The sequence below is a fragment of the Budorcas taxicolor genome, chromosome 2 (genome assembly GCF_023091745.1).
Source record: "Budorcas taxicolor isolate Tak-1 chromosome 2, Takin1.1, whole genome shotgun sequence".
Lineage (NCBI taxonomy): Eukaryota > Metazoa > Chordata > Mammalia > Artiodactyla > Bovidae > Budorcas > Budorcas taxicolor.
Genome location: NC_068911.1, coordinates 157,515,510 through 157,538,109, shown reverse-complemented (window position 1 = coordinate 157,538,109; position 22,600 = coordinate 157,515,510). Strand labels below are relative to the sequence as shown.

The window sequence follows — 22,600 nt, the reverse complement described above, 5'->3', positions numbered from 1 at the left end:
ACTTTTTCCTCATTTATAAAATGAAACCCTCTATCACAGGGTTCTTAGGAGGATTAAATGTGTAATAGAAAACATGCATCATAGATACTGGCACATTATAAGTACCTCACATCTAGTTTTTAGTAATAATATACATTTAAAAATCCATGATAATAGTGATCATCTAATCAATGAATTTATGACACCACTTATAGGTGGAATCTAAAAAATACAACAAAGTAGAGAATATGACAGAAAAAGAAGCAGAGTCACAGATATGGACAAAAAACTGGTGATTACCAGTAGGGAGAGGGAAGAGCCATAGGAATAGGGGTTAAGAGGTACAAAGTATTATATATAAAATTATTATACTTTTATAAGCTATAAGGATATATTGTACAACATGGGGAATGTAGCCAGTATTTTATTATAACTGTAAATTGAGTGTAACCTTTAAAACTGTGAATCCCTATGTTCTATACTTATAACATATAATATTGTACATCACTTATAGTTCAGTTAAAAATTTTTTTTAATTAGTGAACTTATCAATAGCCATTATAGTCATTTAGTCCAGGGGTCCCCAACTTCTGGGATCTAATGCCTGATGATCTGAAGTAATAATAATAGAAACAAAATGCACAATAAATGTAATGTGTTTGAATCATCTCCAAACCATCCTTCCTCCCAGGGTCTGTGGAAAAACTTTCTGCCACAAAACCAAAAGGTGCCAAAAAGATTGGGGACCACTGATCTAATCTATATCTGAAAGAGTTTCCAGTACATTGTTTAAAAATTTTTAAATTACATAAGAAATCAAATTGTGACTAAAATTAGGGTTTGACAGTATTCTCTTTCATTGCCTACTTTGGCAGAAGATTTTGCAAAAATATAAAAAATCAAATCTCACATCATCTAATTGAAAATGTAATGAAGAAAACATTTGTAGGTTTATGATGTTGAAATATGTTAATTCCCACTAATCTCTTTTGTGCTTTGAATACAGGGGTCTAGAGATGACCTCAGTACCAACGGAGGATTCCACACCCAGTCAGCTATGAAACATGCCAACTCTGCAGACACATCATTTTCTAAAGATGTTTTAAATTCTATAGCAGGTACTTCAGACCTTCCAGACAATGGTGTTTAACACTCATCTGTGTTTACACTGTACATCACTATGCTTTTTACCCACTCATTCATTGTACATAATGTATGAGGCAAAGTATTCTGCATTTATATAGCTAAAGAGTCTTGTTACATGTTTCTCTGAATGTCATCCAACAACTTCCTCTTCTACTTAGTGTTCATTTCTACTTGGATTAAGAAGCAGTCTACTCCGATGTCATCAAATTGTTTGATTCTGGAAACAATCTTGATGTTTTCATTGCATACAGCCTTTTAAAATATAATAGCCCTTCCACTTCAAAGATTATTTTTAAGAACTATTTTGGAAATGTCATCTTAATTTCTTACAAACTGTCAAAAATTGAAAGCTGCTTCCTCCATAGCATCCTTAAGAACTTTTATTAAGCATTTTAAAACAGAAACGTTCTTTAAAAAGCTTTGTAAGAAATCAAAGGAGCACACTTTATTTCCAGTTATAATGGTCTAAATGTTCTTAAATCCTTCATACTGGCATGGCTGTTAAAATAATATTTTAAAAGTTGCATATCTTTCATGCCAATCCCAGACTGTATTGTGTCAGCCTTTCACAATACCTGAATGATCAGCATCTTTTTGGTTCATTTTAGCTTTGTGTGTGTGTGTGTGCACCCATGCATCTCATTACCGTCTGTGTGCTGTGGCTTGTGTTTACAGCATTTTCATCAATAGCTATTTCTACAGTAACCCATGCTGATTCCAGAGCTTCGCTAGCAAGTCTTGACTCCAACCCAAGTACCACTGAGAAGAGCAGTGAGAAGACTGACAACTGTGAAAAGGTACGCCTTCCCTCCCGAATTTACCAAGCGCATTACAAGTCAGCTGTCTCCTTCTCAATCCTTGTTGTTTCTTTCATCCCTAGATCCCAAGACCCTTGTCTCTGATAGGCTCAACTCTTCGATTTGACAAGTTAGATCAAGCAGAAACCAGGAGTCTTCTCATGTGCTTTCTGCACATTATGAAAACAATTTCAGAGGGTAAAGAGAGCTCTTTAAAATTAAATTTTTTAAAAAAAAAAGGAAAAAACTTTGAATTTCAAAGAGTCTCATGTTAGTTGGTGTTTCCTTTCAGAGACTCTGATTGCCTACTGGCAAAGAGCCCCCAGTCCAGAGGTGTCTGACTTCTTCAGCATCTTGGAGTAAGTTTCAGAGTTGATTACTGAAGACTTTTTTTCTAGAACCTTCAAATGATTTTAGTATACCATTTTTCATTCTGAGTATCATATGGTGAATAATCTATCAATAATAATGCATAAACTATATAAAGAAAACTGTATTTTTCTTTTAATGTACTTGGATGAACACTTTATATAGATTTAAAGGTATGAATAATTAGAATGTGACTTATTTTTTTCCTTTCTAGCGTGTGTCTTCAAAATTTCAGATATCTAGGGAAACGGAACATAATAAGGTAATCATTTTAAATTCCAAAAGGTTAGTCTGATCTTTTGAAAAGAATCATATATGTGTATGTTAGAAATCTTAAAATGCAAATAGGATTTTAAGGTTGACCTCACATTAAGCAAAGTATGTTTGATGATTACACTATACCCATAGTAGATCCAAGAATAGTTAATGTTGTCCAAAGAAAAAGCACAAAACATACATTTCTGAAAGGAAACCACATTTCATGTAGCTTTTCAACCAATTTGTCTTCATATGAATGTAACTTAGAAGATGCATATTTAAGAAAATACTTCCAATATACTAAAAAAATAAAAGTTAGTCTGGAATAACTGTGCTCTCATCCTTTCCCATTAGAGACAGCAGTGCCCCCCTCAGCACATACCCTAAACCCTCAATTTCCCATTTCCAGAAGAAAATGTGGTTTTTCTCATACATATGAAAGATTTCATTGTCCAGTAATCTCTTTGTCAGTTGCATTTTTTGTTTATGTATCAGTTGCAAACACTGAGCTAAGATTAAAACCAGTTTTACTTGCAGAAAAATTGCTGCTGCGTTTAAATTTGTGCAGTCCACCCAGAACAATGGAACTCTCAAAGGATCTAATCCATCCTGCCAGACTTCTGGCCTTTTGTCACAATGGTACTGTCATATTTGCTTGATATTTAAAATTATATTGTGAGTGTGCATGGATGTGTATGTGCGTGTGTGTGTATTGGGCTTCTCGGTGGCTCAGTGGTCAAGAATCCACTGGCAATGCTGGAGCTGAAGGAGACGCGGGTTAAATCCCTGAGAAGATTGCCTGGAGGAGGACGTGGCAGCCCACTCCAGTATTCCTGCCTGGACAGTCCCATGGACAGGGGAGCCTGGTGGGCTACAGTCCATAGGGTCACAGAGTGGGACATGACTGAAGCAATTTAGCACACACACATGCATACATATATATATATATATATATATATATATATATATATATATATATATCCAGTATTCTTGCCTGGAATAGGTTGCCATTTCCTTTTCCAGGGGATCTTCCCAATCCACAGATTGAACGTGGTCTCTGGTGTTTCCTGCATTGGCCGGTGGATTCTTGCATAGGGCCAATGAGTATCTTAATTTTTTTAAGCCTGGAAAGATATAATTCCAATCAATGACTATTTTCATGTTTGCTAACCTCTTGGTGACAAAGTAAACTGTGAGGTCATATCTCCCCTTTCCTTTCAGTAATTTTAATAATTTAACCATATTCTTAGAGTTTAATGTAATTTTTTAAGGGTCAAAGGCAGTAAGGAAGCATATCTGGCCCCATAAGCTCATGTTAGTTTTTTTAGTCATCAGACTGACTTGACTAGCATAAAAAACCTAGGGGGTCATACTCCCCCACAGAAAACATTAGCCTGAAATGCTACCTTAAAGCTCCTCTGGGTCTAGTCAATCCAAATTCTTTGCTAAAGTTTTCTCCAGCTTGATTTATTCTTCCCAGGGGTATCATGATAATATACAATACGAAAATGGCTGTATTTTAGAAAGAATTTTAGAAAGTAATATGGAAGTAGTAAATGGCTAATAAATCATTGAATAAATTTTGCCTCTTTATCCATGGGGACCACTTGAGTGGCCCCCTTATGAGAAAGCAAATAAAAAATGTAATGGGCATGTTTTGGCAATTGGTAGTAGGAGAGAGGACCATAAACAATGACTTTAATGACGATCGTAACCCAGCTGAGGTCACTGCAGTTTAGAGGGTGTCTGGTAAGTTAGATTTCAGGGTCCTCCCTGAACACCTCCTGATTTTTTCCCCAAATCCCTTCCCCCAAACCATGGCTTTTCCTCCAGGAGTTATAGACAGAAGGAGACTAGAAGTAATTCAGTCTCAAAGTTTAAGCCATACAGCCCCAAACCCATTATTCCCTATAGCTGCAGAAATGACCCAGACTCTCTTGGCTACAGAAAACCAAAGTCAGATTTCCTTGGCCCCAGTCCACTCAGAGCACTTGAGAAGTAAGACAAAGAGAAAACCATTGCTTGTTTTTGAGGCTTGACTCTGCAGTATCTCTTCCTCCAAATACTAAGAAGAAAGAGTCAAAGAGTTGTTTCAGACCAAATTTTACATTTTTATATTTTACCCCCTAAAAATAATTGATACCAATTGAGTTATGTAGTATTGTACTTTATAAATGTTTATCACTATGCCTTTCTGAGCAATCAATACGTTGGTTACGAGCAACCAACATAATATCTGTGGAATCCCATGATTTCATTAAATAATAATGAATATGATTGTGCAGAATTTAATTCTGTATCTATTATTTTGGCAGATGAATTCTTTACTACTAGTGCCACCTGGGAAACCCATTATCCTGTAGTATCTATTATCATTCTGAACCCTTTTTTGGCTTAAATAAAATTTCTCCAAAAGTACTTTTAAAGTTTCTGTCATCGTGTCACCCCATAATTAATGGTTTTTCATAAAAAGTCTCATTTTTCACAAAAAAATGTTAATATGACACAATCAAGAGAATTTGAAAAAACATTTGGTTTTCATATCCCTACGACTTTAACCATTTTTCTCATTTCATTTCCAGGATGCACACCACTTCCAGTCATGAAGGACAGAAGCAGCACAGATCACAAACTTTACCAATAATTCGAGGCAAAAATGCACTTTCTAACCCCAAACTCCTCCAGATGTTAGACAATACCATGACCAGTAAGTAGACCAGAAACAATAGCAACAAGATGGTTATCGTTTTTCTCTAGACACGTGCTGGAAATAAATTCATTATGTTTCAGAATGTAGGGAATGTTGCTGTGCCCCTGAGACCACTGGTTTTCAGGCTTGCTGTAGCCCTGGGAATGTTCCTGAGAGGAGAGAATGAGCAGGGAGTAGTTTAAAAACATAGTGTCCTGGGACTTCCCTATTGGTCCAGTGGTAAAGACTCTGAGCACGGGGCATGGCTCGGATCCCTCACTGGGGAACCAAGTGACTCTGGCATTGTGAGAGTTACGGTGGCCTCTCTCAACCTGATTATTATCCACTCTGGGAAGAGGAAAAAGTTGCCTGTGTCCTAGAAGCAGCAGGTGTGCCATCTTGAATCCAGTCTTGCACACATTCTAGGTGTCATTGAGATAAAAAACAAGATCCAGTGTTTTCATATCATGTAAGTGTTCTTGATTATGGACACGTGACCAAAGTTAGCTATTTGACAGTATTTGCCTTAACTTGTAAATACATTTAGTACCTTTCTGAAGAGGTCATTCGTGCAGATCATCCACTCAGACTCTACATTTGATGTATTAACCTGGAGCATAAACTTGACCCAGACCAATTATGGAGGAAATAAGACTATACGGAAAGCTGAACCAATGGAAAACAAGTGGGAAATAAAGAACAGACTACTCTGATTCTTTAGAAATTTCATACCTGACCAATGAAAAGGGCACACACACTGTCTTCACTGTTCAAACTACTAAAACAAGATGCCTCAGACTGTGTAGCTTAAACAAAAAGTATTTACTTCTCCTAGTTCTAGAGGGTAGGAGATCCAAGATCAAGGTGCCAGCAGATTTGATGTCTGGTAGAATCCTGCCTTCCAAATGGCTACCTTCTTGCTGTGTCTTCACATGGTGGAGATAGAAATGATCCCTCTGGTATCTCTTTTTAAAAGAGCATTAATCCCAATCATGAGGGCTCCATTCTCATAACCTAATTACTTTTCAAAGACTCCACCTCCACATACCATCATATTGTGGATTAGGGCTTTGATCTATGAATTTGCTTTTTCATATGTTCTGACTCAAGGGACATGAGTTTGAGCACACTCTGGGAGATGGTGAAGGGTGGGAAAGTCTGATGTGCCACAGTCCATGGGGTTGCCAAGAGTCAGACATGACTTAATGACTCAACAGCAACAACAATATGAGTTTTGGGGGAAACACACCTTCAGTCTATAGCATCCACTAAAAACTCTGTCTAGCATTCTTGCTTCAGCCGATAAAGAAATTGAATAAATGAAAGCATTTTGATTTGCTAAATTACTCATCAAAACACCAGTGAAGATTGTATGTCTATACATAGGTTGTATATTGCATTTACATTGTACGTATTGTATATATGTTGTATATGACTATGTTGTAATAAAAGAAAGTTTTTAATAGGGTACAAAGACTTGTCTCAGACCTTTATGCATTTTCTACTTTGGACTTTGTAGGCAACTCTAATGAAATAGACATTGTGCACCACGTGGACACAGAGGCCAACATCGCTACAGAGGTTTGCCTGACTATTCTAGACCTGCTGGCCCTCTTCACTCAGGTCCACCAGGTGAGTGTGAGCACAGCATCTTCTGCAACATGATAAAACTAAAGATGGAAAAGTCATGTCAAGTCAAGACCATGTTTTTAAGACATTTAATGAAACCCATTAACCTTCCATAAATCAACCTGTGAGTGGAAAGCATCTTAAAGATGACATTCAGAATTCATCAGTTCAGTTCAGTTCATTTCAGTTGCTCAGTCATGTCCGACTCTTTGTGACCCCATGAACCACAGCACGCCATGCCTCCCTGTCCATCACCAACTCCCGGAGTCCACCCAAACCTGTGTCCATTGAGTCGGTGATGCCATCCAACCATCTTATCCTCTGGTGTCCCCTTCTCCTCCTGCCTTCAATCTTTCCCAGCATCGGGGTCTTCTCCAGTGATTCAGCTCTTCGTATCAGATGGCCAAAGTATTGGAGTTTCAGCTTCAACATCAGTCCTTCCAATGAACACCCAGGACTGATCTCCTTTAGAATGGACTGGTTGGACCTCCTTGTAGTCCAAGGGACTCTCAAGAGTCTTCTCCAGTACCACAGTTCAAAAGCATCAATTCTTCGGCTCTCAACTTTCTTTATAGTCCAACTCTCACATCCGTACATGACTACTGGTAAAACCATAGCCTTCACTAGACAGACCTTTGTTGGCAAAGTAATGTCTCTGCTTTTGAATATGCTGTCTAGGTTGGTCATAACTTTCCTTCCAAGAAGTAAGCGTCTTTTAATTTCAAGGCTGTAATCACCATCTGCAGTGATTTTGGAGCCCCCAAAAATAAAGTCTGGTACTGTTTCCACTGTTTCCCCATCTATTTCCCATGAAGTGATGGGACCAGATGCCATGATCTTCATTTTCTGAATGTTGAACTTTAAGCCAATTTTTTCACTCTCCTCTTTCACTTTCATCAAGAGGCTTTTTAGTTCCTCTTCAATCACTCAGTCTTGTCCAACTCTTTGCAACCCCATGAACTACAGCACACCAAGCCTCCCTGTACCTCACTATCTCCCGAAGTTTTCCCAAGTTCATGTCCATTGAGTTGGTGATTCTATCTAACCATCTCATAGCCAGTTCAGAGAAAATATTTTTTAAAGAATACAGGTATCCTTTCACTCATCCTAAATAAGTGCTGTGTTGAATTTCCAGAGACAACTCCAACAATCTGAATGTCAGAATTCAATGATGAAAAGGGTCTTCGACACCTACATGCTCTTTTTCCAAGTCAACCAATCAGCTACCGCACTGAAGCACGTGTTTGCCTCCTTGAGGCTGTTTGTGTGCAAGGTAAGAGTCCAGGTTCCTTGGAGAGCTCAGTGAACTGTTTATTACTGACACTGGAAGTGTTAGTCACTCAGTGTGTCCGACTCTTTGTGACCCCATGGACTGTAGCCACCAGGCTCCTCTGTCCATGAAATTCTTCAGGCAAGAATAGTGTAGTGGGTTGCCAAGCCCTTCTCTGAGGGATCCTCCCAACCCAGGGATTGAACCCAGGTCTTCTGCATTGCATGCAGATTCTTTACCATCTGAGCCACCAGGGATGCCCATTACTGACAGTAAACAAGCATTAATCCTTACGTCTCTCAGCAGGGTGGAAAGAAGGTTTGTTTGATTCTATGTTGATTTATTTGGTTTTACTGGACTGTTGATTCATGGTCTCAGAATAAGTTCACAGCCTTGATGGCCTATCTGCCGGATATAAAAACGGAATAAAATTGGCATTTGGCTTCCAATTCTTTGGGTTCTCAGTGTTTTTGGCAGAGAGTTAGGTAAAATGTACCCCATCAACTGTGATGTTAAATTGTTCCACTTCAGAAGAGTCGCCTTTGAGGACCTGTGGTTTTACGATGTGGAGTGAATAGAAACTGTCTCAAAGCTCTCATTCTGTTGCTTTGAGTAATCATCCCATATTGATGCAAAGGATACTTACAACATGTTATTTAGTCACTCAGTCATGTCTGACTCTTTTGTGACCCCATGGACCCTGCCAGGCTCCTTGGCCATGGGATTTCCCAGGCAAGAATTCCCAGGAAGTGGGTTGCCATTTCCTCCTCCAGGGGATCTTCCTGACCCAGAGATCGAACCTGCAGCTTCTGCATTGGCAGGTGGGTTCTTTCCCACCGAGCCGCCATGAAAGCCCCAATACTAGCATGCGGCTGCTGCTGCTGAGTCGCTTCAGTCATGTCCGACGCTGTGCGACCCCATAGACGGCAGCCCACCAGGCTCCCCCGTCCCTGGGATTCTCCAGGCAAGAACACTGGAGTGGGTTGCCATTTCCTTCTCCAATTCATGAAAGTGAAAAGTGAAAGTGAAGTCGCTCAGTCGTGTCTGACTCTTAGCAACCCCATGGACCACAGCCCACCAGGCTCCTCTGTCCATGGGATTTTCCAGGCAAGAGTACTGGAGTGGGCTGCCATTGCCTTCTCCAATAGACTTTGGTAAATAAAGTTATATCCTCTTCCACCTACAAATGGTAGAAAAGGTCTAGGTTTTTTTAAAAAAAGGATTTTGTTCTAAGGAATTTTCAAATAGAATGAACAGAGCGAAATGAAGGAATTTGCTCATTTCACCAGCACTTCTGTCTCCATAGTTTCCTTCAGCATTTTTCCAAGGGCCTGCTGACCTGTGCGGATCATTCTGCTATGAAGTCCTCAAATGCTGTAACCACAGGTCACGGTCAACTCAGATGGAAGCATCAGCACTTCTGTACTTCTTTATGAGGAAGAATTTTGAATTTAACAAGCAGAAGTCGATTGTACGGTCGCACTTACAAGTAAGTGCTGCCAGTTTTCATTAATGTTGTTAAAACCACTCATCTGTTTCAGCATTGATACAAGCTTCCTGTTTCCAGAGCAACTAGATCCCCATTCCTTCATCAGATCCTCTTTTAGGATGCTCATCACACTCAGCTCAGATTCACAGAAAGAGGGCAGCTGGACAGAAATTAGCAAAGTCCATAATTCCACTTGTACTTTTCCTTTTTTCTGCTGGGGAGTAAATAGAATCATAGGGAACAGAGGTCCCCAACCCCGGTTTGGTCGATGGCCTGTTAGGAACTGGGCCACAAAGCAGGAACTGAGGGGAAAGCAAGCGAGTGAAGCTCCATCTGTATTTACAGTCACTCCCCATCGCTTCCTTTAGTGCCTGAGCTCACGCTCAGGGCTCTCACTGATTCTGCATTATGGTGCGCTATGTAGTTACTTCATTATGTATCACAATGTCACAATAACAGAAATAAAGTGCACAATAGATGTGGTGTGCTTGAACCATCCCGAAACCATCCCCCCCCCCAAAAAAAAAAAACCATCCCCCCTGCCCCTGTCTTCCACAAAACTGGTCCCTGGAGCCAAAAAGGTTGCAGACCACTGATAATAGACTACACAACTTGAGAAACCATGACTATTTCTAGGATGCCAAATTCCACCAGATTCTGAGCATATTCGTTGGGCCTTCAGGGATAAATTCATGATATATCCACCCATCTCAATGGTTTTCTTTACACCTACTATTTTGGAGTTACTTACTTTTGAGGTTCCATTTTTCTTTTCTCTTTCAGCTCATCAAGGCTGTAAGCCAGTTAATAGCTGATGCTGGCATTGGAGGCTCTCGTTTTCAGCATTCCCTTGCTATTATCAATAATTTTGCTAATGGAGACAAGCAAATGAAAGTAAGAAATGCATTGTGGTCTTTTTTTTAAGGAATTGGGAATAAACTAAGCATTGGATTCTTTTCAGGAGATGTCAAAATCACAAAAAATCACAAATTCTGCATTTTGTTTATTGACACTTTGAGTCCTGACATTGAGTTGGCTTCCACTTTGAGCATGTAATCTGTTAAGTGATATTACCAAGGTATGGGGCTGAATGATATGGAGCAATAAAACTAACCACATAGATCAAATACATATATATGCATATATATATGTATATATATAAAGCACAGTGATTCTCTCATAATCTTATTCTTGGTCAAATTCATTTTACTTTTCTTTTAGAACTTTGTGGGGATATCTCCTTCAATCATTAAACTGAAAAGTCCTGGGGTAGAGCCTGGTGACAGGCATGAGTGAACCCAGGGATTAAAATAAAGTTTTCAGATCTCTTTCCCCTATTGTCTCTACTTTTTTGCCTCTCTGTCTCTCAGTTCAATTTTCTTCTTCGTTTACTTCATTTGCAGGTAGGCTGTCTCCATGAGCTTACTCTCTCAGAAATTCTGAGGACACTGGTAGTAATCTGTGAGTGGGAAATTAAAGTCCCTAAACTGAGTCTCTTTGATCCAACCTTGTATCATATGCCCAATCCTTAAACCAATCACTGTGACCTGGGGTATCAAAGAATACCCAGGCCAGTATCATGTCCAGCCCTGGTACCTGGGAAGGAAGTGGTGTTATTGTTCAGTCACTAAGTTGTGTCTGACCATTTGCAACCCCATGGACTGCAGGACACCTCTGTCCTTCACTATCTCCCAGAGTTTGCTCAAATTCATGTCCATTGAGTCAGTGATGCTGTTTAACCATCTCATCCTCTGCTATCCTCATCTGCTTTTGCCTTCAATCTCTCCCAGCATCAGGGTCTTTTCCAATGAGTCAGCACTACTCATCAAGTGGCCAAAGTACTGGAGCTTTAGCTTCAGCATCAGTCCTTCCAGTGAATATTCAGGGTTGATTTCCTTTAGGATTGACTGGTTTGATCTCCTTGCAGTCCAAGGGAAGGAAGCAGACACTTGCAAATCACATGAACCAGAGCCAGAGAGGACGCTAGATGATGTCAAAGGACAGTTAGGATGCTATCACTAGAAGAAGATAGGCTAGAAGACTAAGTGGACGCTACTATGACTCATCGTCAAATGTGCACAACCGCGATCACAATACATGGAATTTATCCACAGAGAATATACGTATTTGTGAACAGTGTATAGAATACACCAGACCATGATGCCAGGCCATAGCTAAAAGCATAACTTGAAGTGAGTTAACTTGTGAAATCTAAACAGATAATGACCCAGGCTCTCTGTTTTCCAAAGAACAGCAATTTCCCAGCAGAGGTGAAAGACCTGACTAAACGAATAAGGACTGTTTTGATGGCCACGGCTCAGATGAAGGAGCATGAGAAGGATCCAGAGATGCTGGTGGATCTCCAGTACAGCCTGGCAAACTCCTACGCCAGCACCCCTGAGCTGCGGAGGACCTGGCTAGAAAGCATGGCCAAAATTCATGCAAGAAATGGAGACTTATCTGAGGTGATCAGCCAAGACTCGGTCCTTCTTTGTCAGCATAGTCCTCTTAATCAGGACCATTGGATTGTCATTTATATCAGGAATATAAAAAGTTACCATATTCCCCAACTGATGTCAATACGACCTGATTTTATTGGATTGACCAAAACGTTCATTCGGGTTTCTCTCTAAGAGTAGATGGAAGACCCCAAATGAACTTTTTGGCCAACCCAATATGTTATGTGCAATACATTTGCATGTAAGAGTCAAGGATACCTGACTCCACGTAAATGATATCAAATAAAAGCCAGAGTCTAGGGGGACCAGCTGCAGTTGTAGGGTGTGCAGTGGAGACAAAATGCTAAAGCCTGAGGCTAGGGAGGATGATTGTAAGGGTATCTGGAAATTTAAAGTTATGTAAGTTACTGTTGTGTGTGTTAGAACTTCTTCCCTGGAATTAGAGTGAAATGGAGAAACTTACCATCATGGTGAGTAAAGGCAGTTTCGAGTACTCTGTCCTCATGTGCATCTCATCGAACTAGCAATAGAAAGGTTCACAGTTCTCAGGGCCAAGTTGATGAGAGGCCACTGTGTGACAGTTAGAAATCATAGCTAACCTTTCTATGTCTGTTTAAACACTGGTGGATTTGCGGGCAACAACTCACAGCACCCATGTGGGGCAGTTCCAGACACTCAGAGGGGAAGTTCTGCTTTGTTCCCAAAATTTTGCCTGCTTTGGGAAGAGATGGGCTTGCCCAAGAAACCTGTAATTCTTCTAAATGCAGGGCTCTGGGATGGGTGTAGATCTGAGCAGAGGCCTCACTGGATAGCAGTTTGGTGAGGACAAAGATGAGCAACTCCAATTCCCTTGGACCACCCTGAATGTGGAGAAGTTCTCCACAAAACTTCAAAAGGAAATGCTGAAGTTATTTGGATTCTTCAGCCGCTCAGCATCTAGTGTGTGTTCAGCAATGTTCTAGGGCTTTGCAAGAGATTTTAAAGAGCAATAAAATGTCATTCAAATAATCTGGTTGAAGAAAGCATACATGATACAATAAGTCACACTATTTCATCAACTGCCGCCTCTTGAGGCTGCCATTTAAAGATGACAGAAATTCTAAGGGGGGGGCCATGGCTGGAGGTTAAAAAAAAAACAGTAAGAAGACAGCTTATTTCACTTCCAATTTATATCCAGATGCTATTTAGAGAAAGAGGAGAAACATAGATATTATTGCAGGAAGATAATTCTGTAGAAAATTTCTTCAAGTCAGCTCATTCACCTACCTGTAAACTAAATCAAGAAAAGCAAACCAAAAAAAAAAAAAAAAAAAAAAAATGCTTTTTATTCTTGAGGGTGTACTTTTTGGAAATCTAATTGATTCTTACTTTCGATTCTACCATGAAAAGGATTTCTCTGCATATTCTGATTTGGAATACAGACCCTCCTTGGAGGATTAGTCTGAATTAGACTGCTGGTAAAGTCTTTAGTATGAGATAGATGGTAAAATCTTCCTCTCACACTATTTGCTTTTCTCTTACAGGCGGCCATGTGTTACATCCATATAGCTGCCCTCATCGCAGAATACCTGAAAAGAAGGGGTAAGATGACCAAGTGTGGGGAGAAATCAACATGTCAAAACCTGATAAATAAACTAATACATACAATGTATTTATTAGTTTTAAATTTGATTAATCTCAGTGTTTTAGCAGTGTTAATTTTCACAGATATTTTTAATGACACTGTACTCTTAAGTTTTACCTTTCTCTCCACCCCATCATCATGTTTATTTTATGCACAACCAGGCTAACTGGTCCACTTCTTAGTTCCAAATGAGAAGGCTTCATTGGTTAACGATTCATAGTTTCATAAGCTTGAATTAACATAAACTTGTAACAATGTCCTAACTTCATCTTGCACTGCCATAGGTTACTGGAAAATGGAAAAGATTTGCGTACCATCCCTGCTCCCGGAGGATGTCCACCCTTGTGATAGCAACCCATTACTAACAACTCCCAGTGGAGGAAGTGAGTGATTTAACTGGACACCTTTACCCTCAGGGCACGATACAGAGGAAACCAAGTCCTGATTCAGTTTCACTCCAATGAAACTTTTAAATGTATTCCCAAAAGCAAAAACTGTCTTGGACCTACATAACTTACTCTGTTGAAACCCAAAGTTCTTACCATTCAGAAGTTCCATCATCAAACTTTATGAAGTTTAGGGACCTCGAGAGTTCTCAGCAAAAAGAAGTGCATCTTATATAATATTATGGCCATGTTTTGTTATCAGTTTGCATGCTAGACTGTCTTTGGGATTCTATTCTGAAATGGATGAATTGTTTAAAATTGCAAGAGAAATCCATTTTACTGTTGAAATGTCATATAACTGTTTATTCAAAATAAGGAGTGCAGAAAAGTGACATATAAATATAGTATATATACAGGACTGTGGGCTTTGCAGCTGACTCTGTGGTAAAGAATCTGCCTGTATTGACAGGAGATGCAGGTTTGAATCTTGAGTTGGAAAAATCCCCTGAAGTCGGAAGTGGAAACCCACTCTAGTATTCTTGCTTGGAAAATTCAATGGACAGAGGAACCTAGCAGACTACAGTCACATGGGGCCACAAAGTTGGACACGACTGAGCAACCGAGCATGTTACACACACTATCAGGACTATAGCTATAATTTACATGCTTCAGTTTAAGTATACATTGATTCTGACAAGTTATATAGTAATTTACAGTATAATCTTCCTTTAATTAAAAATATTCCATCTTTAACATCTGATAAACATTTTGTAACAATAACCAAAGAATTATTCTTTGTAAAAAAGAAAAAAACAATGTATCCTTGTAAAGTTTTGCTCAAACCCAGTTTATGAACTTCAATCTGTCTCATAACACTGTCTTAACTTTCAAAATGAAATGGAAAACTCAGTGTATGAACAAGAGAAACAAATATTTAAATGTTTAGATTAAAATATCTAAACAAAAGGGAAATGGACTTTGGTTATATTATTTTGGAAACATAATTGGTCCCTTATTCTTTTAAATATGTGTATATCTCCCAAAGAGTTTCAATGGATTTTGCAAATAAGATATTTGAACCAAATGACCAAAGTGAATTCTGAGACAGTATGCTCATTTGTTTGAGGGCCTTGAAAAAGACACCAGACTTGGCCTCATACTTCATGTCCATGATAAAATTCAAGGGTCTCCTTGCTCAGTTTCATGCTTCCTATTTATACAGGCAAGTCATCAAAACCATCCTTGTTTTATTTAACATGCCCTTCCTCCTCATCTGTTTTTTTCATAATCAGATACCATACAGTTCCATAAAAACTATTTTGAGAAACCTGATAAAACTAGGTGTCAGTTTGAGAAGTTGTGGGAACTTGTAGCCCAAAATGTTGTCTAAATCTTGAATATTCAAAAAAAGATCTAAATGCATTTAGACCAATGATGATATCGGAATAATATATCCATTGAGAAAAATATATATACCTATTGACCTTTGGACAATGAGAAGGTTGGGACACCCAACCCCCAGGGATAACTTTACAGTTGGCCCTGCATACCCACGTCCATTGATTTGACCAACCACAGACAGTGGCGTGCTGCAGTATGTACTTACTGAAAAACATCTGCATTTAAGTGAACCCATACAGTTCAAATCTGTGTTGTTTAAGGGTCTACTGTATGTGTTTTATAAACTTTAAATGTTGAAGGTGATTATTTATGATGCATTAGCAATCTGTATTCATTGCCGTACACCTGAAGCTCATTGGCATGTATTTGAAGTCTTCAATGTATTTCTATGTTGTGATGTTTCTAAGTCAGAGAAGTAAACTGTCCCTTCACTGCAGTGCACACATGATAGGAAGACAGTTGGCCCTCTGTGTGCGGGAATTCCAGATCTGCAGGTTCAACCAGCCACTCCATCAGTGAGAATCCACACATACAGAGGGCTCATCCTACTATGTCATTTAAAATAAAGGACTTGAACATTTGTGAGAAGGAAGTGTTAGTCCCTCAGTCATGTCCGAATCTTTACTAGGCTTCTCTGTCCATGGAATTCTCCAGGCAAGAATACTGGAGTGGGTAGCCATTCCCTTCTCCAGGGGATCTTCCCGACCCAGGGATCAAACCCAGGTCTCCTGCATTGCAGGCAGATTCTTTACCATTTGAACCATCTGGGAAACCCAACATTTATTTGGTGGTGTTGGGTCTTAGTTGTGGTGTGTGCGATCTTTAGTTGTGGCATGCAAACTTTTAGCTGTGGCATGTAGGATCTAGTTCCCCGACCAAGAATCAAACCAGGGCCCCTTGTATTGGGAGTGCAGAGTCTTAACCATTGGACCACCAGCATTTGTAGAGTTTAATATCTGCTGGGGGTCCTGGAATCGATTCTCTGTGGATATTGAAGAACTATAGAGGTGAATGTAGATGACTCCAGAAAATACAGCTTCTTCAATTGTACTAACAACCATCATTGTCCAGGAAGTACTATGTCATGGCTTTTCCTGCTCTATTCAAGCCTCATATATTTTAATATGCTTAATTACCAAACAAAAATGCTAATAAAAAGTTGGAAAGTAGAATTTTTAATACAAAGATTCAATTGCAATAATTATTATCATTATCATTTCTAGCATGTTTTGGGGTGATAATTTAGTCACATAGCCAATGACCTGATTATTAAAAATGTAAATATACACAAAAGTATTAATTATAACTTAAAATGCACTTGCTCCAAGGTAGGCAACTGCAGTAAGTTCTGTGTTGTGGAAGTATCTCAATTAATTGCCAGTAAGGAGTCTATGTGTTAGATGCTGTTATCCCTGCCTGTTTACAGGTAATAGGACCTAAAGAAGTTAGGCAATCTGCCCCAGATCTCCCTGGTTAGCTTGTGATGGGGCCATGTTCAAGGGCTGGTCTGTCACTCCAGACTGTGCTCTTAACCTCTCATATTCCTTTAATGTTCTGATCTGACCCCTGTCTGGACACATTACTTATTATCAACTATTTTCATATGCATCTGCAGAGTTCCATCTTTCTTTGTCTTGGTGCCCATGAAGCTAAGAAATCTTGAGACGCTTTCTAAATAATGCGAAAGAGTGAAAGTTAGTGAGTACTGTGTATTGTCTTTAGAAGGCAGTGATGACCGGATGTTTTCTCAAATACTAATGCTTTGAATCCTTTCAGCATCCTTGAGATTAGATATTAATGTCTCTGATTTAACAAACAAGGGATACAGACTCCAAAAAGCTAATTAAACCAGAACATTGAAGTACATCAGTCCACAAGCCTGTGTTCTGTCCATAACCCCTTAATAGCTCCTTAGAGAAAGCAGGTCAGCTGAGAACAATACAAAAATTATTAAAAAGGGAAAACTGGTTGCCTGGCAGAGTATTTATCAACAGTCATAATCTAACTATCTCATTGATGTATGAGTGTTAGAACCACCACAGGTAACATCATGTAACACAAAGTCACTATCTAATCCAAGCAGGATTTGGCTCAAATAATAATGTTGTATTTTCCTTTGTCCTCTTAAGGCATGTTCTCTATGGGCTGGCCAGCTTTTCTGAGCATTACACCAAATATTAAAGAAGAAGGGGCAATGAAAGAAGATTCGGGCATGCAAGACACACCATACAATGAGGTTAGATGAAAATTATAGAATATATTGTAATTAAGAAAGAAGATACATTGAGTTGTAACATTAAACTAAGTAGGAAGGAGAAGATCTCATTCCAAAATCAAAGTTACCCTATAACATGACTTAGGCAAAATAAAATGCAAGCTAAAATTAAGCTAGATTAATAGATATCAGATTCCACTGATGAAGTGTAATGTTCAATGAAAATTTAAGCTAACTTTTAATTCTCTAAGATGGACCCAAATTTATACAATCGCTCTTCTACAAAATATAAAAGCTCTGGTCTTTTGGTAAATATGGTAAGGGATGCTGAAAATTGTTTGAGCTGGTCAGTTTTTTTAGTGCATTGGAAAATTTATTAGCAAGTCGACTTAAACAAAAAGTCTCACTAGTTTCTGCAGAAAACCTCCTGGTATGCAGACTACAGTTATTTTTTCAAAAGAAGCTTTCTACCAGGAGTTACTTAGCAACAATTCAAGTGAAGAAAATAGAGCTCCCCTCCTCAAGTAAATAAAATATTTCAAAACCTAATTTTTATTCATAATATTACATAGGTTTAAAAAAGGATTCAGAAAACAAATCTTGGGGGACATGTTAAAGAAATCTTACATAAGGCTGTACATTAATTTAATGTACGTTGCACATAGTAAATGTAACTACACATTTGCATTAACTATTTCAAACTGTTTAAAATCTTTTCTGAAAAGACACTGAAAACATTCCAGCAGTAATATCCACTTGCTTTAGAAAGTATATAACTTGGTTCAGTTGAACATTTATTAAGCTCTTAGTATATGTGAGACATTGAGACAAAGATAAATACGGCAAATTTATTTGGAGAGACAAAGATAATAAGGCATAATCCCAGTTCTTGAAGAGTTTAGAATCTTGTGAAAGATAAACATCCTTCAAGGTGGGGGCAACCACTCTAAGACCCAGTAGCTAAATCTAGGCATCATCTACAGCTGCAGTTAAAAAGGGAATAATTTTTTACATGACAATAATTAGAATGCAGATGATGGAACATAAATAAAAGCTCTGCAGACTTTTGCACTGGGTCTTGACATTTGCTAGGACTTAAAAAGTGTAAGATGAGAAACTAAGGTTCTCAAAAGAGCAGCAGCAACATCACAGGCAAAAGCGTGCAAATTACAAAGCATCCTAAGAATGGTGTGGTACCATCTGGTACAGCCAAAGTGCCAAGTCCATGCCAAGTTGCTGAAGGAGAGGGCCACTGAAAGGGAGGTTGGTACCTGATTCTGGAGCTCCTTCAATGTCATGCTAGAGAGTTTAGGGAGCAGTTCATAGGCACTGGAAAGGTTTGGGGCAGTGGCAAGCTCATGATCAGGTTGATGTCTTTGGAAGAAAGATTACTAGAGAGCTACACACAGGACCAGTCGGACCGAACTGGAGAGGGAAAACAGTTTAGCTTGCAAACTATTTCATGGTGTCTGGGTGTGAATAAACAGGAGTTTGATCTAAGCCTATGACTGTGGGAATGGAAAAAAAAAAAACCCTAACAGATCTGAATACGTTTCATAGATTTAAATTAGCAAGTTTGAGGGACTAATAAGGTTATGGAAAGAGAAGAATCCTAGAAGACACCACTATACTTCCCGGGATGGATGTAACTGCCAGTCACAAAGATGAGGGATGCAGAAATCCCACTATGAAAAAGATTGACAGTGCAGTAGTTTCGAACGCAAGTTTCAGGGATGGGACACAGTCTTCATTGTGTAAAATCTCATTTTCATTTGGGGAATTGCAGAATATCCTGGTGGAGCAGCTGTATATGTGTGTGGAGTTTCTTTGGAAGTCTGAGAGATATGAGCTCATCGCTGATGTCAACAAACCCATCATTGCAGTCTTTGAGAAGCAGAGAGACTTCAAAGTAGGTGTTCTAAACCCAGGAGTTAGTTCAAATATCCTTCATTACACCAGAGAATTACTTACGATTTTCTATTTTTTATGTTGGCATCATCTTCATGAAACCCTTTGTTTCTGTTTTCAGAAATTATCCGACCTTTACTACGATATTCATCGGTCATACCTGAAAGTTGCAGAGGTGGTGAATTCAGAGAAGCGACTCTTCGGTCGCTACTATCGTGTGGCATTTTATGGGCAGGTAAGCTTCCTACTAATATGAGCTTTAATGTTGAGTAGTTGATTGCTGTCTTTCATTCTTAACGAGACATCTAACTATATGTGCCAAAGGACTCAGGGGGTGGGGTGAGGGTAGGGATATGTTTGGGTATATTTGAGTGTTTCTCTAGGTGTGAGGGTCTATGTGTTTAGCCAGAGAAATGTACTAAATTGAAAAATAAATGAGCAGAGCCCTCCTTGGGTCCTAATACAGATCGAGTTAAAATAGTGATTTTGAATTTCTTGGAGAAAGACGTCACTTCTTCAGCACCCTCCTCCAGTTCTCCCCAAAACGTCTAAATACAGGTTTACATCATATTTGAAAGTGAAATTTAATTGAATATTTTTAAGCAATGCAACCCATAACATTCCAGTAAATAAAAGGTTCCTAGGGGCTCTACCATATTAAAGCCATGAACTTTTGACTTTAAAATCATTCATTTTCTTTTCTCCTACTTTCAAATCATCACTGCTTCTCCACAGAAAGTAATCTGCTTGTTTTGTTTCTTATACTACAGGTCAATATCATTTCAAAGTGATTTTTCTCAGCTTACTGCATAAATAATGAACAAGATAGAAAATATTAGCTAGCCATAGCATTGGCCTAAAAGTAAAATGAACTTATGTTATTTATTAATTATGAATGTCTCTGAGCAGTGCTTTAAGTGGGATAAACCCAAGGACCATCCTGTTTCTTTCCTGGAGGGCTTATAACCCTAATGTATTTCAGCATACATATTTCATACTATTACTTTCATGGAGAATCATTCCATCCTTTTATTTTCACAGTTGGAATGACTCTCAGCCCCTCTGTCTTCCATTTTTTTCTCCCTTCATGTAAAGCACAGTTTCACATGGCTTCTTGTCCTCCTCAGACTCTTTTAAGGCTGCAGATAAAAGCATCAAATTCAGCAAGGTCATTCTAAATCATTTACCACTGAAGTCTTTTGGAAGATATACATTGTCCTGTAATCACCAAAGGCAGTTTAAAAACTAAAATCTGAATTAATCAAGATGGCTGCTGTCTCCCTGGAAAGAAAAGTGTAGCCACTTACCATAAACAAATTAACCCAATGTAGATTTCCCCCACTGCACAAGAGCATCAGGACTGTGGATACAGCGTACAGAAAGAAGCTAAGTTTACACATTTCTGAATTCCCAGGAAAAGAATCTGAACCATCTGAAGTGAGAGTGTGTACTGGGAGAGAAAAATGTGGGAATCTGCAGGAGAGGAGGAGAGAGAAAAGGACATGATCTTTCAAACCAGCAGTAAAGAAAAAACAAATAAGTCTTGACCTTAATGAAAGCTTCACAAGAAAAATGGCAGAAAACCCCATCAGGAAGGGAATGTGGGAGCTGAGAGATTGTAGGAGAAAGACAAGGGTTTTCCAGGAATGGCCACAAACTAACTGAGCAGTACAGAAGTGACAGACAAGATGTGAGTTCAGCAAACCTAGGTTTGAGTCAACAACTATTCGGGCGATCTTTCCAAAGAAAAAGTAATGAACTGCCATTAGTATTCTCTGGTCACAGAGACCAGAATGCGAACCTGATGGTTTCTCCAACCAACGTCTAAGATGCTGGTTACTAGGCAGATGGAAACGAAACAATTATGCTCCTTTCCAATGAGATTTTAATTCAGATGTTTACTTTTTTCTTCTTTTGGTCTTGATTGTTCCAGGCTGTGGTAAGTTCTCTCTCTCTCTCCATTTGCATGCCCTAATAAGCCTCACACTTCCCTCCGTATGGTTTTACTGAACCTTAACTTTTTTGTGCAAATGAACATTCAGTACCAAGGTAAGATAATCCCACTTCCATTCATTTTGCAGTCATCCTGCATTTCTGGAACTAAATTGTGTTTATTCCAGTTATCTGAATTACAAAAATGTATACTTTGCTTTTCATATCTAATATCTTTCAGCACAGAGGTCGGTGTAGTATGAAAAGCTACACATACACACATACGCACACAGAGAAACATGGGCACCACATGTTTGATATATATGGATAGTAGACTAACTGTTGGAACTTGCCTGCTCAGTTCAGGCCACCAGAGTTGCAGCTGATTACGAAGAAAGCAGTGGGCAGAATTTCAAAAGCTGTAGTGACGGCCATTGGTGGGTATCTTCTAGGGTCCTTAAAGGACTATGCCTTTTCCAAATAAAATGAGTATTGTGGAGAAATAGGACTCTCTTTAGTAGTGAGCTCTGAGCATTCTAAAAGGTGGCAGTATTAATTCCCAGTATAAGTGATAAACTACAGTAAATCAGGTTAAGTCTCCTGAGATGTAAAAAGAATCTATGTAAAAAAAATTGGAGGACAAGCCAAAGGCAGTAATATAACAGCACCTAGAGATTTGTGACACAGGATTTTCCCTGTTATTTGAACTGTATGAACTTCCCATATTCAACCATTTTTTACTTACAAAGATGGCAATTTCGTGTGGCTCAAATAATTATTTTTGAAAAGAACTGGAAGTGAAAGTGCTCATAGCTCAGTTGTGTCTGACTCTTTGTGGCCCCAGGGACTATAGCCTACCAGGCTCCACTGTCCATGAAATTCTCCAGGCTACAATACTAGAGCGGGTAGCCACTCCCTTTTCCAGGGGATCTTTCCCACCCAGAAATCAAACCCAGGTCTCCTACATTACAGACAGATTCTTTACTGTCTGAGCCACCAGGGAAACCCAACTGGCAAGGCAAATTCTTTCAATATTCACACATTGTCCA

At 39.0% G+C, this 22,600-nt stretch overlaps 1 protein-coding gene across 1 annotated transcript in view; it reads left to right on the top strand.

Moving 5' to 3' along the window:
• DOCK10 (dedicator of cytokinesis 10) overlaps window positions 1–22,600 on the top strand; it is a 306,412-nt gene that overhangs the window by 267,143 nt on the left and 16,669 nt on the right. The window contains exons 34-50 of the mRNA XM_052636059.1: window positions 986–1,097; window positions 1,801–1,922; window positions 2,006–2,120; window positions 2,215–2,281; window positions 2,506–2,553; window positions 3,087–3,188; window positions 5,132–5,256; window positions 6,758–6,870; window positions 8,003–8,140; window positions 9,444–9,626; window positions 10,410–10,520; window positions 11,876–12,091; window positions 13,609–13,666; window positions 13,994–14,092; window positions 17,626–17,732; window positions 19,498–19,620; window positions 19,741–19,854. Of these exons, the coding sequence (XP_052492019.1) occupies window positions 986–1,097; window positions 1,801–1,922; window positions 2,006–2,120; window positions 2,215–2,281; window positions 2,506–2,553; window positions 3,087–3,188; window positions 5,132–5,256; window positions 6,758–6,870; window positions 8,003–8,140; window positions 9,444–9,626; window positions 10,410–10,520; window positions 11,876–12,091; window positions 13,609–13,666; window positions 13,994–14,092; window positions 17,626–17,732; window positions 19,498–19,620; window positions 19,741–19,854 (1,953 nt within the window). The remainder of the gene's footprint in view (window positions 1–985; window positions 1,098–1,800; window positions 1,923–2,005; window positions 2,121–2,214; window positions 2,282–2,505; window positions 2,554–3,086; window positions 3,189–5,131; window positions 5,257–6,757; window positions 6,871–8,002; window positions 8,141–9,443; window positions 9,627–10,409; window positions 10,521–11,875; window positions 12,092–13,608; window positions 13,667–13,993; window positions 14,093–17,625; window positions 17,733–19,497; window positions 19,621–19,740; window positions 19,855–22,600) is intronic.